The following is a 15,254-nucleotide window of genomic DNA, read 5'->3' as shown; positions in this document are numbered from 1 at the left end:
CTCATTCTCAAGGGACAGTCGCAACAACAGCAGGTTCCCCAGGGAAGTTCTCGGCCCAGACTCAGTCCCTCCTCCTTTTCCCTCCTTCTGCCTCTAGGAGGCTGCCACATTACTGCTGCAGACCCTGGGGAACATTCTAGCTTTGATAATGCTCTGAGCTCTTTGGAATAGACATATAGAACTCAAAGGGTTCTGGAACGCCTCATAGAGACAGCCTAGCCTTGTACTCCCTGCTTGCCCCACCCCCAACCCAGGTACACCAGGCTTCTCCTCTCCCTAGCCCTTTGGACCCTGGAATCTTGAAGGGATCCAGCAATGCCACTGAAGTTAGCCCTGGCTCCAGACAGGGAAGGCTGCAGCCATCCAGGAAAGGTGCCAGGGCTGAGGAGGGCCTTGGGGGCCCAGGACTACAGCGCTAGCGAGTTTAGTGTGGGAGAGTGATGAACTAGTGGGCTCCCAGAGGGCTCTTCCATCAAGGCTATACCCTTAGGACCCCCTGGGTCCCACCCAGTTCCACCCGAGAGGAATAGAGGGCAGGATCCTGAGTTATGTGAAGATAGTGTCCCATTTCCCCTCCCCAATAGGGCACCTGGGGTCACTGCTTAGCACTTGAACTTGGTACCCAGAACCACCACCTCCTCATCTCAGCCCACCCTGGAACCCACTTCCCTGACTCCCTGAGCCCTCAGGGGAGAGGGGCATCCCTGGAGGGGACTGTGGCCAGGAAGGCAGGTCCTCAGAGCTGTGCTGGAGAAGGACAGGGGGAAGGGGGCCGGGCAGAGCCCAGAGGCCATTCTGGGGGCGGGTGAGCTGGGGGGAAGGGGGGCAGGCCTTTTGGGGCTCCTGATGACACCTGAATGGAATAAAAAGGAGGGAACTCAGGAAACGGGACTCACGTCTTACCATTTGTGCTGTTTGTTTACTTTTTATTTTGATTTTTTTGCATTTCCGCTTAGCTTGGATAATGAAACTAGACTGGTCAGTTTCATTCCAGTTTCTATAAAAATCAGTTTTCCTTCCTGGTTTTCTGACACTTGTTGTTGTGTATTGGTTCAGCGCCCGCAGGGAGTGTTGGAAAGCAGGCACACTCCACCCCTCCGTTTTTCTGGAATTCAGAGCCAAAAGAAACAGTGTCACTGATACTGCATTTTGTTTTTAAGAAGCAAACTTAGGGGGATTTGAAAATGGGGGTCCAAATCAGGGGGACTGTCTCCTGTCTGGGCCAGACAGGGACCTCTGCACTTCCTCTTGCTGCTTTCTCCTCTTCTCTCCGTGTTTTGTAGAGCACGGTTGGTGCGTGACTCTTGGGGACTGGTTCAGGGGATGATGACAGAACAAGACTCTCTTTCCAGCCCTGTGCACATACCAGCGGCATGCCTCCCTTTCCCATCAGCTCATCCCCCCATTCCTTCTGCTCCCCTTGCCCCATTTTCAGGTGATTCCCCCATCCCATACCCATGTGCCTGCTCATCCTCCCCACATCACCACCACCCCCTCATGAGGCCAGAGACCCTTCGCTCCCTCCAGTGCCCGGGGCACACCCTCATCCTCCATCCTCCCCCTCCCCCCGGGTGAGGGCAGCACACATGGCATTATCCCCAGGCTACCAAAGGGAGAAACTGAGGCCCGGGAGGTGGGGTGGGAAAACAGGGAGGCGATGCAGCCCATGGGCTCTCCTCTCTGCCCCTCTCTCATTCCTGCTCTTCTCCAGCCCTGGGCACAGGCCTTCCCATAGTCACAACTGATGACTTGGAGGGAAGGGCTGGGAAGGCTGCTACCTGCCGTTCCTTCTAATCTGTCCCCTGTGTCCCTGTGCCAGTTAATCCCTGTCTGAGTGGGGACTGCCAGCCAGTCACTCACACTGAGTACCCTGTTACCTGGTCCTGGGTGCAGGGTAGAAAGGCTGTAGGCCCAGCACCAGAGCCTTCTGTAGGGAAGCCCAGCCTCTTGGATGTAGTTCATCCTCAACAAGCAAGGCTAAGGAGAGAACAGGAGCGTCCAGAAGCCCCGGGCAGGAGCCAGTGCCCACAGAGCAGTGTGGGGTGTCAGTCCTCCCTGCCCCCACGCTGTGCCCACCCGCACCACCTTTTCTTTTTGTCATCCAGTGGAAAATACACTTTCCCTGGGCAGGAGGGCACAACTCTGGGGGCATGTTCGTGTTGTAGACCATGTCCACGGCGCCAGCTTGAGTCGTGCGACGCAGTGGCCACAAAAGATAGGAGGATTCAGTTGGGTTAGTCCAGGCTGAGTGTGGGATCAGGGACACAGGGATGTGCTTAGTTATCGCTGGTCTCCCCCGCCATGGGACAGCCTCCCGGACTGTGCAGTGGCAGTAAATTTCCCCTTTGTCTCCACCTGCACTCCCCGTTGTCTTGCTCACTCTCTCTCTCTCTCTCTCTCACACACACACAGAGGCATAGGTTTCCCCATCTCCAGAGCAGGGCTAGTCTCAGATATTAGACACAACGAAACCTATCTCTTTCTTGTTCCTTTGTGATTCCAGGAGTCATTTTGGCAAGTTATTGGGTGTCTGTCCTCCGCCCTCAAAGGTGCTACTGCTTCAAAAATCACTTCTCCTCCTTTAGTTCTCATCCCAAGCGGGTATCAGTTTCTGAGAGCTGAGGAAGAAGAGCTGAGCCTGACTGGAGCTGGTTGGGAAGCCTTAGCCTTAGCCTTAGCCTTAGCCAAACCTCCGTTTTCCCGGGCTGGGATGATGGTGGGTGAGGGCCAGGGATCAGAGAAGGGCGTATTGGAAAGGCGGTGGCCTGCTCCTCCGAGCCACCCTGTTCAGCAGGATGAGCAGCATCAGTTTCACTTGTAGCCTCCCTCCCACTTACTCCAGACACACTTCCCAGCCATGGCCACTGCCCATGGGCCAGGCGTACCTGCACACACACACTGCCACCACTGCAGGGGCCGCCCCCGCCCCCTGAGGGAGATGAGGTCGGCCGAGAAACTCCAGCTACCAGCTCACTGGCCCCTCCCAACCCTCCAGGCTGGATTAGAAGCCACAGGGTTTTCATGGGTGTCTATCACAGCCAGTGGCCACCACCTCCTATAAGCTTAAGAGGCTACTGAACCTCCTTGTATACACTGGAACACTAAGAGGTCGAGTACACTCACCTCTTGATTAATGCTGAGCAGTGACCTATTACTGAGGGGACACTGGTGATGGGCTGGCCCAGTTTCCTAAGGAAGAAGAGGCAGAGGCAGCATAGACGCATCTCTGAGTAGGGGAAAGGGGTCGGTCTGGCCCTGTCTGTAAGCTTCCCTGGGGTATCTGACCTTGCTGGGGTTCAGAAGAGAGTACAGGGCTGGGCATGTCTCCCAGAAATCTACAAGACAGGGACTCACTTTAGGGGAGAGTGTCAGCCAAAGAGCAGAAGGATGTATACCTGGAGGGAAGGACAAGTTCAGGGAGAGGGAAGTGGTTGGTGCTTTGCAGCTGTAGAGGAGGCAACATGAGAGAATGAGCCCCCGCCAGAGCCACACAGGAATGGAGGAGCAGGTCATGGGGAAAAGGCAGGGGTGCCAGGCAGCCAGGAGGCTCCTGATGGGGACTGGGCCCCAGGGTCCCCAGGGAGCCTGCTCCAGCTCCCACAGTAGTTCTTCCCATCTGAGGCCAGATGTCCTGCCCCGGCCTCAGCAGGCCAGCTTTGGGATGCTGGCAATTCCGGCTCTTCTGTAGCCTCCCCTGTTCCCCACTGAGCTTTCCCATGTATGTTGCTCTAGGACAGCCTTCCAACAAACTGTGTTACAAGGGCTCCTCAAAAAAGAGACTTCCATGGTCAAATTAATTTGGGACATGCTGGAAACTTCAGCTGTTTCCTCCTACAAAACTTTTCATATGCCAACGGGCACTGCAACTCTACCAGGAAGCCTGGGAATGGATTTCCTAAGCTTATTTGGCCATAGAACCCTCTTCAGGAGGACAGATGAGAATCGCCAGGGCCCCTTGTGTCAGGGGCCTACAGTCCGGGAACAGCATTCTAGAGTTCTCTGAGCTTTCTGGGAACTGTTTCATGGATCAGAAAACCTGCCCAGAGCCCTGGAGAGAACCGTTTGGTAGGGCTTAGAAGGAATGGCCCCCCAGAACCTGGTGTTCCAGAAGACCCCCAGCACCCTGCCTGCTGACTGCTTAGCACCAAGGGGCTGCAGTTCTGGCTTTCTGGGGCCCCAGGCAGGTCAGAAGGGAAATCTCAAGGGCCGTTAGGATAATTAGGCAGTAAGTTCCCCGTTTCCCTACCCTGCTTCCCTATATCATCCTCCTGCCCGCCCCACCCCCTCCCCACCACCCACGGAGCCACATCTATTAGAGAGATTTTGAAGGAGATTTCCGAGCCCTCCACCCAGCCCTGACTCCAGCCCCTTCCGCGATGAGTGTGCCCCAGCGCCCGACTTGGTTTTCTCATTCATCACTGTGCACTTTGATTTCTAACCTGAGCCTCGCGGATGATGCCAGTTTGTTCTGTGATTTTTCCCCTTTTCCTTCTCCAGATGTCCAAACGGATTCTTCGGACAGAGATGTTTGGAGAAACTGCCTTTGCGATTGTACATGCCAGATCCTAAGCAAAGTATGTTTGAAGATACAAACACAAGTCCCCGCTCCTTAGAAAGCTTCTGGGTGCAGTCCCCCCCCACCCCCACTGATGTAGGGCGTAGGGCCAGGGGTGTTGGTTGTTTTGATCTTTGGCTGTTTCGTTTTGTTTATCTTTTCCTTTCTGTATTTTGGTTTGTTAGTTCTTTTTGTTTTGTTTTGTTTTGCTTTGTTTTTCATTTTTGGCCTAATCCTCGGGTTTAAAGTTCAGGGCTGCAGGTAAGGGGCAGAGTGGCAAGGCCAGTACAAATGGTAACGTTGCAAGGGACCCAGCTGGCACTGGCAGGAGCCCGTGCCAGGGTGTTGCGATGCCTGTGTCTTGCTATCCTGGCTCTCTCTTTCTGGTTTTCTTTCTTTTGGTAGGTGTCCTGTGGGATACACCGGGGACAGGTGTCAGCAGTTCGCAATGGTCAACTTCTCCAGTATGTCTCTTTCTTCTATTTCTTTTCTTCCCTGGTGACTGACAGTCTCCCCTGTGGGAGGGATGGGGCCTTGCTTAGCTAGGGAGGGGACCCAAGGGTGCCCTGGGCTCCTCTCAGTCCTCAGTGCTCACCAGAAGCCTGTGTGGAGGAGACCCATACACCCCTGCCACCCTTACCCCCTACATCACTGTGCCACCTGGACGCGGTAATGCCAAATTCTCCATGCTGCTGGCTGGAGCCCGCTGAGGCCTCTTCACTGCTTCTGGGGCCAGGCAGCCTGGCCAGCTGGAGAGCCCTCACCTGCCTGAAGGCCTGTTTGAGGATGGCAGCTGCTGATGCAGCCAGGAAGGAGTGTGTGCATGTGCGTGCTGGTGTGCTTGGGGGAAACGAGTTCTCGGAAAGCCTCGGAAAGCCTGTCTTGGGATCTGGCCAGAGTTGGTTTTGGTCTGGTTTTAGGTAATGGGGGAGAGGAGAACGGAGGTTGAGGGAGAACAGGTCCCATGGCAATGGTTCCCATGGTGGCCAGAGATGGGAGACATTTACTGGGGTGAAGAGGTTGCTGCAGACGCCAAAAGGTAGAAGGACTGAGGAATCGAGAGGTAATTGGTGACACCCTGCAGGCCCTCTGTGCTCTGAGTCCCCATCCAGGTGCACATTCCCTTCCGTTCTTCCACTTCTAAGGTTGGAACTTTCTGGTGTGCCCAGTGCTGGGGTGGGGGGCGGGGGGAGTGAGCCCTGCAGCAGAAGGATGAGGCCATAACTGTGCTTTTATTTGGAGCTAGGAGCAATTCCCTTCCAGTGCCACCAGGTGGGGGTGGAGCAGAGCAAAAAGCCACAGGCCTGCCATGGACTCTGAGGCCCAATGGTCTGTTGGCCTGTAAGGCAGGACATCCTCCCAGTGCACTAGGCCCCTGCTTGCCCTCCCCCCAACCTCCTCCTCTCCAGGGATGACAGCTGGATCCCATGAGGATGTAGGAACCACAGTGATGGGCTCTGGGCATGCACAGCTGGAGCTGCAGAAGAGGCTGAGGGTGGGACCCATGGGGCCGTTGAGGCAGCCCTAGGAAAAAAGGCTGCTCAGGCCACAGCACAAAAGCCTAGAAAATACTATCCTCTCCCTCCCCTTCTCAGAGCCTGGAAGCCAAGACTTGTTGAGGAAAGTAGAGGCCCCCAGGAGGTAAGGGCTGGTCGGCCCAGATGGTCAACTATCTTAATAGAGTGTGGGAGGCAGCTCTCTCCCCAGGCTCCTCCCATTGGAGGCCAGAGAGGAAGGCCATGGGGATAAGAGCAGAGCCTGTGGGCAGGACATGTGGCCCTGCAGAATTCTCCAGAGCCTGGGCTCCAAAAAGAATTGCAGTCAGATCCAGCCCACTGGAGGACCATAGGTCAGGAGGGGCCTCAGGATGGGGCAGAACAGCCCGGCAGACCAGGGCAGAGAGGCAGTGAGGGCCTATTCCTTTTCACCTTCAGGTTCAGAGTCCCCCTGGCCTATGGGACTGTTCTGGACAGGGAGTCCCAGCCCATCCTAAATCAGAGCAGCAGAGCCTCCGGAACTCGGCCACTGGCCAAGCTTCTCTGCCAGCTGGGCTGCTTCAGCTTTCAGCTCAGATCTGCTGGGAGGGTCAGCAGGGCCCTGGGAGCTCAGAAAAGAGCCTGCAAATGCAGTCCCGAGCCTTCCTGCCCAGTGTTATCAGGATCTCTGCTGTTGCCTTATTAGCTCTGGGTAAAGGAGTTAGACTCGTCAAGCACCGTGCCCAGAGCGCTTCGTGCAGTGCTCTGTAGACCATTATTTAAAAGGTGGTGGGAGATGCTAGTGTAAGTGTGCAGGCTTTGGACTCAGATAGGCCTGAATACAAATGCCAGCTTCTGAGCTTACTAGTTCTGGAGCCTCACTTAACCCCAGAACTAGTTTTCGTGTTTTACAGATGCGAAAACAACCTTTGTTTTCGCATCTGTAAAATGGGGATAAGAACGTTGCTGCCTGTAGGGTTGCTGTGAGGATGACATGAAGTGATGCATAGGAAGGGCTCAGCAGAGAGCGCGCCCTGGCTGCCTGAGTGCGGTTTAGGCAGGAGGGCCAGCACCAGTCCCCTGGAGGCTGACTTCCAGCTTCGGGAGCCCTGCTAACTCCTCCGGATGGTCCTTGTCCTTGGAACTAGCCAGTCAGGCCTGCCCAGAGACCCAGTGGGCAGAAATAGCCATGGTTTGGCCACAGGAGACCGGAGACCTGGCCTCTAGCCTCCTAATCTGCTATGTGACCTTAGGAAAGTGTTCTAGCACCATTGGGCCCCAGCTGCCTCATCTAATACAACAATAATCAAAAGTGGGCCCAGACCGGCGCTCTGAACCAGTCTTCTTAGTGTCCCGGGTGCCGCAGTCAGGCTAAGCTGTTCTGCCCTAGGAGGCGTGGCTGGATAGCCGAACAGTGCAAACTCTCCCAAGCGACCCAGAGGGTCCCTCGGGGCCAGAGGTTTCATTACTCAGGGAACGTCACCCCTGAGGGCTCCGATTTGTCAAGGTTGTACTGTCTGCTTAGCACAGAGAGAGGAGTGGACTCACTGCTTATGGCGACTCTTACTCCAAGCACTAAGACTGCAAAGAAGCCATGTTCAAGGTCACTCCCAACCTCGCATTTAACAGGAGGACACAGAAGGGTTGGGGCACATGCTTCAAGGGTGTGGTCTCTTGGGGGTCATGGCACTGGGGGACCAGAGCCCAGGATTGCCCTTGAGCCTCTTTTAGTCAAAGCCATCTTGGTCCCTGGCTCAGAGCCATCCTGCTCTCCTGCCCTTTTCCAACTGCAGAACCCTCTGGAATCCCTACGAGGAAGTAGAAAGAGACCCAAGGACGGACAATGCACAGGACTTCCTGCTGCTGTCCCAGGGACCCCCTTCCTCCTGGATGAGAACATCAGGACACAAGCCGCCCCCCCGCCCGCCCCAGTCTAGCTGAGCTCACTGCGTGCCTATGGGGCAGCCGTGGCGAAGGCTTGCACCTGAGCTGCGCCTCACACTCTCCTGACCTGCTCACACCTGACCCCTCACTGTGTGCAGGCACTTGAGACCAACGAGCAAACAAAACTCGTGACTTGCCCACATCCACATGGCAAATCGGGGGCAAATGTGAGCCTTGGGGCCTGCAGAGAACAGTAGGCGAGGATTTCAAAAACACTGTTGAAATTTCTGGGCTCCTGCCCCAGACTCTGACTTCACTGGTCTGGATGATTCTGAAGCACAGTCAGGTTGCAAACCACCCAGAGGTACCATGGTCAGGCCTGACCCCCCTTTAACAGATAAGAGACTGGGAGCCAGGTAGACAGGGTATGCTTGGGGTCACACCCTTGGGCATGACCCTCTTTCCTGACCCCTGGATGGCATGGGCACGTACCTCACACATTTGCAACGTGATCCCACTTTAAAGAGTACAGTGGGCCCACCACTTAAGGGGCACAGGTGTTCCACAAGTGAACCCACTTGTCTCTCTCTCTCAGAGTTGCAGTTTGCTTTGCTAAGTTGTGAAATCAGGCCCACAACTTGAGCCCTTGAGGCCCAGCACCTAAGGGCTTCTAGGGTGTTGGGGGTGTCCAATGGAGAGGTGACCTGCCGACTGGTGCTTCTTCCTCTCCCCACTCCTGCTCCCCACAAAATTTGAGTCTCCATGCCCGGGCTCCTAGTAGATGGGCAGGCCAGCTGGGCCTCTGGAGGCAGGGCAGGGGCAAGGGGCCAGTCTGAGCCCCACACCCTCTTCTGAACAGAAAAGCAAGCTCCATGAACGAACTGGGGACTGAGCAAGCCATTTCCAGGAGGGGCTTGAGAGTGCCGGAGCTGGGAGGGGGAGAATGGGGACTCGTCAGGCCCCCGCCCCCACTCACCTTTCCTCCCTGGGGACATGTGCCAACTGACTCTTATGCCTCTGCCTCCACCAGGTACTAACCCCACAGCTCATCTCTAAAGAACCTGCCCTGCCTGCCGATCCTAACATTTCCTCTCTCCGCCCCTTTCAGGGACTCTTGGGGACAGGGTGCCAGGGAAGGGGCTCAGGAAGCTGGGAGGGGACACCACTAACCTGCTTTCACCTCACAGGCTGGCTGCTGGTGTCTGAAGAGTCCTGACCAACGTTTCTCTCTCTCTCTCTCCTGCCCTCGCCCTCCCCCATCTCTCTCTGTATCTCTCCCTCCATCCCTTCCCCTCTCTGACCCTCCTTTCTTCTGCACTGCCAGAGCACCTTGGATTTGAACTAAAGGGTACGGAGCCTTCATTTGTCACTAAGTGCCGTCCACCCCGCCGCTCTCCGCAGCCTCTGACACCGTGTGTGCTAGTGTGTGGCTTCCTTTCCAAACCACGGAAAAGGGGTGGTTCCAAAAGTCTCCCCTGGCCCCATCAAGGTGTCCAATCATAAATGACTTCAATTTGGGAGAGACAAGAGAAGCTCATGAAAATCAGGGCACCCTGGGAGTCACACTGTGCCCCAGTGTATGCTAGCGCCCCCTTGCCCGGGGCTGATGGCTAGGAGGCCTCCCAGGGGCGGGGTCCCTGAGCTGTGTGCAGCCCATGGGTTGGCCCCTCGGAGAATCAGTGCCTGGAAGCCACGGCACGGTGGTTTAGAGAGTTGTGCAGAGAGGCAGCACTTTCCACTTAACTTTAACTCCCCCCACTCTCCATTTCCATCTCCATTGCCTCCACCCTGCACCAGGCTGGTGGCTAAGAACACTGTCTCTGCCCCACCCTGGGTCAGCCAGGCTTTACCATCTGCTTGAGGCTGTCACTCCCTCCATGATCTGTCCCCATGATGGCACGTGTGTTCGTCTGTAAAAAAGGGTAGGGGGGGGGGTCAGCCTCTGGTGCCTATCCTCCCCCCCCTCAGTGGAGGACCTTACCTCCCTCCCACTCCTGCCCTCTGGCCCCTGAAAGACACCTTGGACGGGAAGGGACTTTGACGGGTCTGTCTGTCCAGCTCTGTGGCATATGCTGGGGGCTCCACCGTGCCTCAAGTGTCCAGACATTTTGCAGCAGGAAAAATGGAGGGGCTTGGAGGGACCAAGGCTTCCCTGGTGTCAGGTCTCAGACGTGGTGTGGAGCCTACAGTCATGAAAAGGCTGTTCTTGTGGCAGGTTTGGGGAGGCCCCAGGGTCCCCAGTACCCAGCCCCTATCAGCTGTTCTCAGTAGAAGCTAGAGCCAAAAGTCTGTTCATGAGAGCGTGTCTGCCTGTTGCCTGTGACAGGCAGGGTGAGGAGAGAATCTGGGTGGTGTTGGTGTGGTGGCGGCAGGGCGCTCAGGGGTGAACCTGTAGGGGTGTGTGTGTGTGTGTGTGTGTGTGTGTGTGTGTGTGTGTGTGTGTGTGTGTGTGTGTGTGTTGTGGAGGGTGGAAGTGTGTATACCTGTCAGGTCTCTCAGGGCAGGATGGGAGTGCAGGGGGCAGGGGTGGGGTGCAGTAGAATGCTTTCAGTCAAGGGCAGGGCGTTGTGCCGTTGGAACCGTGAGTGTGTGGAGGTGAGTGTGAGCCTGTGTAAATGTGTCTGTCCATCATGATGGTCTGCACATTCACTAACTCTCCAACTCAACAAACATCTGCTGAACCCCGAATTCACAAGTCTGGCAATTGGCACACAGAGTCCCTGGCTTCCTGGCGCTCAGATTCACAGGGTGACACAGATGGTAACACTAACTGGAAAGCTATGAGGCAGTGGTAAGTGCTATGTAGAAAATAAAATAAGGTAATGGGATAGCGCCTAGCTGGGGTGAGAGCTGGTTTAGCTAAGTAGCCAGGGAAGGCTTTCCAGTGAGATGCCATTTAGTGACATGAGAAGTAGCCAGCCCCGCAAAGAGCTGGGGGGAGTGTTTGCGGCAGGTCAGGGATGGTGTAGCTGGAGTGGGCTTGCCTCGTGCAATGGACGGAAAGACTGCCTGCGACTCTGGAGCATAGTACACAAGGGGAAGGGGACCACAGGTGAGATCTAAGAGGAAGGGTGGAGCTGGGTAATCTGGGGCCTCATAGGCCATGATGAGGCTTTGAGTTGTCTTCAAGCTGCGTGGAAGTCATTGTTAAGTTTTTAAGCAGGAAGTAAAATGATCTGCTTTATGGTTGTAAATCAATATGGCTTTCGGCTGGAGAACAGACTGGGTTGGTGTTCAGGATGGGGAGGAGTAGAAGCAGAGAAACTAGTCAGAAGGTGACCAGCTGTCCAAGGGAGAGATGGCATCATCTTGGACTAAGTTGGAAGCGGTGGAAATGGTAGGAAGTGGTCATATCCAAGATTTACTTGGGAGATGGAGCTGGTGGATCAGGTACCAGAGTAGGTGGGAAGGATGGGAAGGGAGGGGCCTGAGTAACAAGAAAGGTGGGTCTGCCCCTGAAGAGAGAGAAGAGCAGGGAACAGAAGGAGCTACAAGGACGGTGTTTGTGTTGGGGCGTGGCCCTTGGGCGTGGCAGTCTGGGGCTCAGAGAGAAGTCAGAGCAGGAGATGTAAATTTGAGTCAGCTGCAGACAGGTGGCATTTAAAGTCTGAGTCCCGGTGAGATCACAAAGGGAAAGAGGGCAGGTGGAGAAAAAGAAGCCTGAGAGCTCTGGGCCCTTCTGCCTTGCAGCCCACACAGAAGAGGAGGGAGGGCAACTGAGACAGATAAGAGCCAGTGAAGGAGCAGGAAACCCAGGCGAGAACAGGAGTGGGCCCAGCAGGGGGAGTCGGCGGAGAGGCTGTCAGGGTCCTCGACCAGAGTGGTCTCAGAGGAGCGACAGAAACAGATGTCTGGCTGGACAGGACTGAGGGGTGGACGGGGAAGAGAACTGGAAGCAGGACAACCAAAGAGCCCTGAGAGGGGGTCCGGTGGGGAGGGCTGTTTGTCCGAGAAGCCACATGACTGTGTCGGTGGACATGACTGCACGTACACATGTGTGTGTGCACATGTGCTTCCCTGGATGTGTGTGTGTGGACGCGTCTTTGTGAAGGGCATTTGCCTGTGTGTCAGATAGGCATCGTCAGTAGGTATGTGTGTCTGGGGCTTTGTTCCCCCAGGCGTTTGCTGGTGGGTGTGCCTTTGCCACAGGAGGTGCAGCAAGCCTGAGGGTTTGGAGACATTTCCCAGGGCTCCACCAAGGCGCTGGGGTCCAGCCTTCACTTACCCCCATGCTGGCGGGAGAGGAGCGATGTGGAGGGGCAGCCAGCAGGGCTGGGTGGGTGGGTGGGGCATCTAGGGTGTGTGCCTCGACTATGCCTGGTGCTGTCACTTCTTTCCTTTCTTTTCTCCTGCTTTCTCTGTTCTAGAAGGGTAGAAGGCGCTCCACCAAGAAGTAGGAGGTGGAAGGGCTAGTCGGGTCTTTGTGAGGGCTTTGAGGCCCAGCCTAGCTCTGCTCCTCAGAAAGGGTGGGGCTGTACCTGGAGCACAAGGGCTGTGCTGCCACTGGTGGGCTTCTCATAGCCAGAGACAGGGAGGGCGGGCGTGGGCCGGGGCCACAGCCCTGACCAGGCTGCAGGGGTAAACGCAGGCCTTTCCCCACGGGCCTGGTCTGCTCTGTCCAGCCTCTTGAGTCAGGTGTCCCGTCCCCAGTCCAGAACAAGCCACTCTCCACCTTCTTAGAGAAGCCGCAGTTGCAAGCCAGGCCTCTGCTGCGGTTGCCATGTTCACCACCATAAAAAGCAGCTCCCCCAGCCCATCGAGGTCCTTTGCAGCTACCAGGCCATAGTGGGACAGGCCAGGGTCACTGGTCAAGCTATATTGCCCTCCTCTGTGGCCCTGGGAAATTTGCCTCCATGCCCCCCACCCCATCGCCCTGCATTTTCCACTCACTGTGCCCTGGGCAGGGCATGGGGTTTGGGAAGGTGGGCACAGTCACTTGTGCCCAGATCCACGGGTGGGTAGAGTTCAGGGGAGCAGAAGGCAATCCAGGAGCGGGCAGGAGGAAGGGGACTGCTGGGGAGGGAAGGAGGGAGAGGAACGGGGCAGAACCTGAGCTGGAAAAAGCCCAAGGCTTTGGGGGCAGGGGGTGTCTCTGCGCCACTATCGCCACAGGTCCACCTCCTGCCCGGCCCCCTCACATCTCATGCCCCTGCAGAAGCCGAGGAGCTGTACCAGAAGAGGGTTCTGACTATCACTGGCATCTGCGTGGCTCTGCTGGTTGTGGGCATCGTCTGCGTGGTCGCCTACTGCAAGACCAAGTGAGTGGCAGGCGCTCAGGCCAGGCCAGGCCACGCCAGGGGTGGTCCTTACAAAGACTACTGCGTGAGGACAGGCTCTCCTCGCCCCCGCCACCACCCATGGTGCCTGGCCAGCCGCCCCCCAACACCTGCGTATACCCCCACTGCCCTCTGCAGTTCCTGTGGGGCCAAAGGGCTGGGCCGAGGGGCAGGAGCAGAAGGTGGGGGAGATGGGCCTCAGGGGACTGAACAGGAACGGTCCTGAGTATAGACATCATAAGAAGACAGATCCGGGTTTAAAGCCAGCTCTGCCATTCCCCATGCGACCCCGAGCAAATTGGCAAATCTCTCTGAGTTCTCCTGTGAAATGACAGGACCTAGCATGCCCCTTGGAGGGCGCCGTGAGGGAGTACCTTCCCTGTCCACAGAGCCCACTCTGGGTAGTGCCGCAGGTGGGGGTGCAGAGAGACAGAGTATGTTCCCAGGGGAAAGAGACCTCACAAGGCACTGGTCCCACCTGGAGGCAATCCAGGCAAGAACACAGAGAAGGTGGGGCAGAGCCACCCCTGGGCCAAGGAAAGGTAGGGGCAGAACCTTAGGGCAAGGTGAAGAAAAGGGCAGAAAGGGGTCTGGGCAGTTCTAGGAGAGGGTCAGCTATATCCCTAGAGCATAAGCAGGAACCCAGATGGCACCATAGGGCCTTGAATGCCAAGCTAGGGGTGTTGGATTTATCCTGCAGGTAATGGGGAGCCTACAAAGGCGATAGAGTGATGTAGTGCAGAAAAATGGTAGGTTTGTCACATTCTTGTCTGGAGAGCATAGCCACCATATGGGGGACTGAGCCCCCAGGTCTTGAACCCTACACCTATATGGAATCTAAGGCCCTGCTAGCCTTGTGCTGGATGAGCCCGCACATCCAGGGGAGGAATGGAGGAAGTTGGGGCTCAGGGAGCGAAGACTGGGCCCAAGTAGGAAAATTGAGGCCAAGAATTAAACAGCAACCCCCCCTGTTCTAACCCCCACTGTACTTACATTTTCTCAAGAAACTTTCCTTCAATGCCTGCTGGACACCAGGTCCTGCACTATGGCCAGTGCCCTAAGCATGAGGTCCAGTGTCACAGGACACAGTTCAGGGGCACCGAAACTCAGCTGGAGGGTAGGAAGGGTTTCCCTGAGGAGGAGCATTTAGACTGGGCCTGAGAGATGGCCAGGAGTTAGCAAGTGAAGAAGCAGAGCATGTGTTTCTGTTGATGTAATAGTGTGTGCAAAGGCCCAGAGGCCAAAGAGGGCAGGCACAGCCGAGGGTCAGAAACAAGCCCTCCAAGGTTGCAGCAAGCTGGGGTGGGGAGAGGCCATGAGATATGGGGCTGGGGAGAGAAATGGGCACTGAGGGCCAAGGAAGAGCTTTAAACAGGGGAGTGACATGGTTAAGACCCGTTGATTATAAAATGAAGGTAATGAGCACCTACTATACCAAAGTAAAGCAGCCCCACCCCCAGGCCTCAACTCCTGCCCACAGCACTCTGTTTTATTTTCTTTATAACACTTTGCTGAAAGTATCTTATTCATGCATTTGTTCATGTGTTACCATCGCCTCCCCTACTGACCTGCAAGCTCCCAGAGAGCAGGGGCCGTGTCTGTCTCCTTCTCTGCTCCAAAACAGCGTCTGGCATGTAGTAAAAAGTCAATAAAAACCAAATGAATGAATGAGTGAGTGAGTAGGTCAGCACTGTGCTTAAATATTTTATCTACTCTTAATCCTCAGTGGTATTCAGGATGGCTAAATGATCACCTCATTTTACAGATGAGGAAAGTGAAACATGGAGAATTTAAGTAACTTGCCCAGCATTACACACCTTAAAAGTAGTGGAGCTCTGCTCTCTCAGCAGAGCTAAAACTCGTTACCACTAGCTCAGGTCCTGCCAAATTCAGGCTGGTGGTGATGGTGTGGGGGCAGACTGGAGGGGTCCTGGCTGAGGGCAGCCTGAGCAGGAGGCTGCCACGGCAGTCCAGGCGCAGGAGCCCAGTTCCCCTAGAGGGGCAGCTAGGGGAGTTCACACGCTGTGTGGGGGCACGCCAGGCTAACGCACTCTTCCCCTGCGC

At 55.9% G+C, this 15,254-nt stretch overlaps 1 protein-coding gene and 2 long non-coding RNA genes across 5 annotated transcripts in view; 1 reads left to right on the top strand and 2 right to left on the bottom strand.

Annotated features, from left to right (window-relative positions):
- The window catches only part of NRG2 (neuregulin 2), a 247,842-nt gene that overhangs the window by 226,364 nt on the left and 6,224 nt on the right, over positions 1–15,254 (top strand). The window contains exons 9-10 of one of the 3 annotated variants that reach the window (XM_053913461.1): positions 4,961–5,019; positions 13,070–13,172. In XM_053913461.1, the coding sequence (XP_053769436.1) occupies positions 4,961–5,019; positions 13,070–13,172 (162 nt within the window). Of the gene's footprint in view, positions 1–4,497; positions 4,575–4,960; positions 5,020–12,997; positions 13,173–15,254 lie in introns of all 3 variants that reach the window. The other 2 variants (XM_053913460.1, XM_053913459.1) reach the window with 2 other exon arrangements.
- Positions 1,030–4,114, bottom strand: LOC123478164 (uncharacterized). The gene is made up of 3 exons (XR_008425449.1): positions 3,124–4,114; positions 1,878–1,977; positions 1,030–1,105 (listed from the first exon to the last, which is right to left on the bottom strand). It is a non-coding gene; the product is annotated as an uncharacterized lncRNA (long non-coding RNA).
- Positions 4,484–15,249, bottom strand: LOC128779475 (uncharacterized). The gene is made up of 3 exons (XR_008425450.1): positions 14,759–15,249; positions 9,765–9,824; positions 4,484–4,565 (listed from the first exon to the last, which is right to left on the bottom strand). It is a non-coding gene; the product is annotated as an uncharacterized lncRNA (long non-coding RNA).

Source organism: Desmodus rotundus, chromosome 10 (assembly GCF_022682495.2).
Source record: "Desmodus rotundus isolate HL8 chromosome 10, HLdesRot8A.1, whole genome shotgun sequence".
In the NCBI taxonomy this organism is placed as follows: Eukaryota; Metazoa; Chordata; class Mammalia; order Chiroptera; family Phyllostomidae; genus Desmodus; species Desmodus rotundus.
This window is presented reverse-complemented; position numbering and strand designations above follow the sequence as displayed.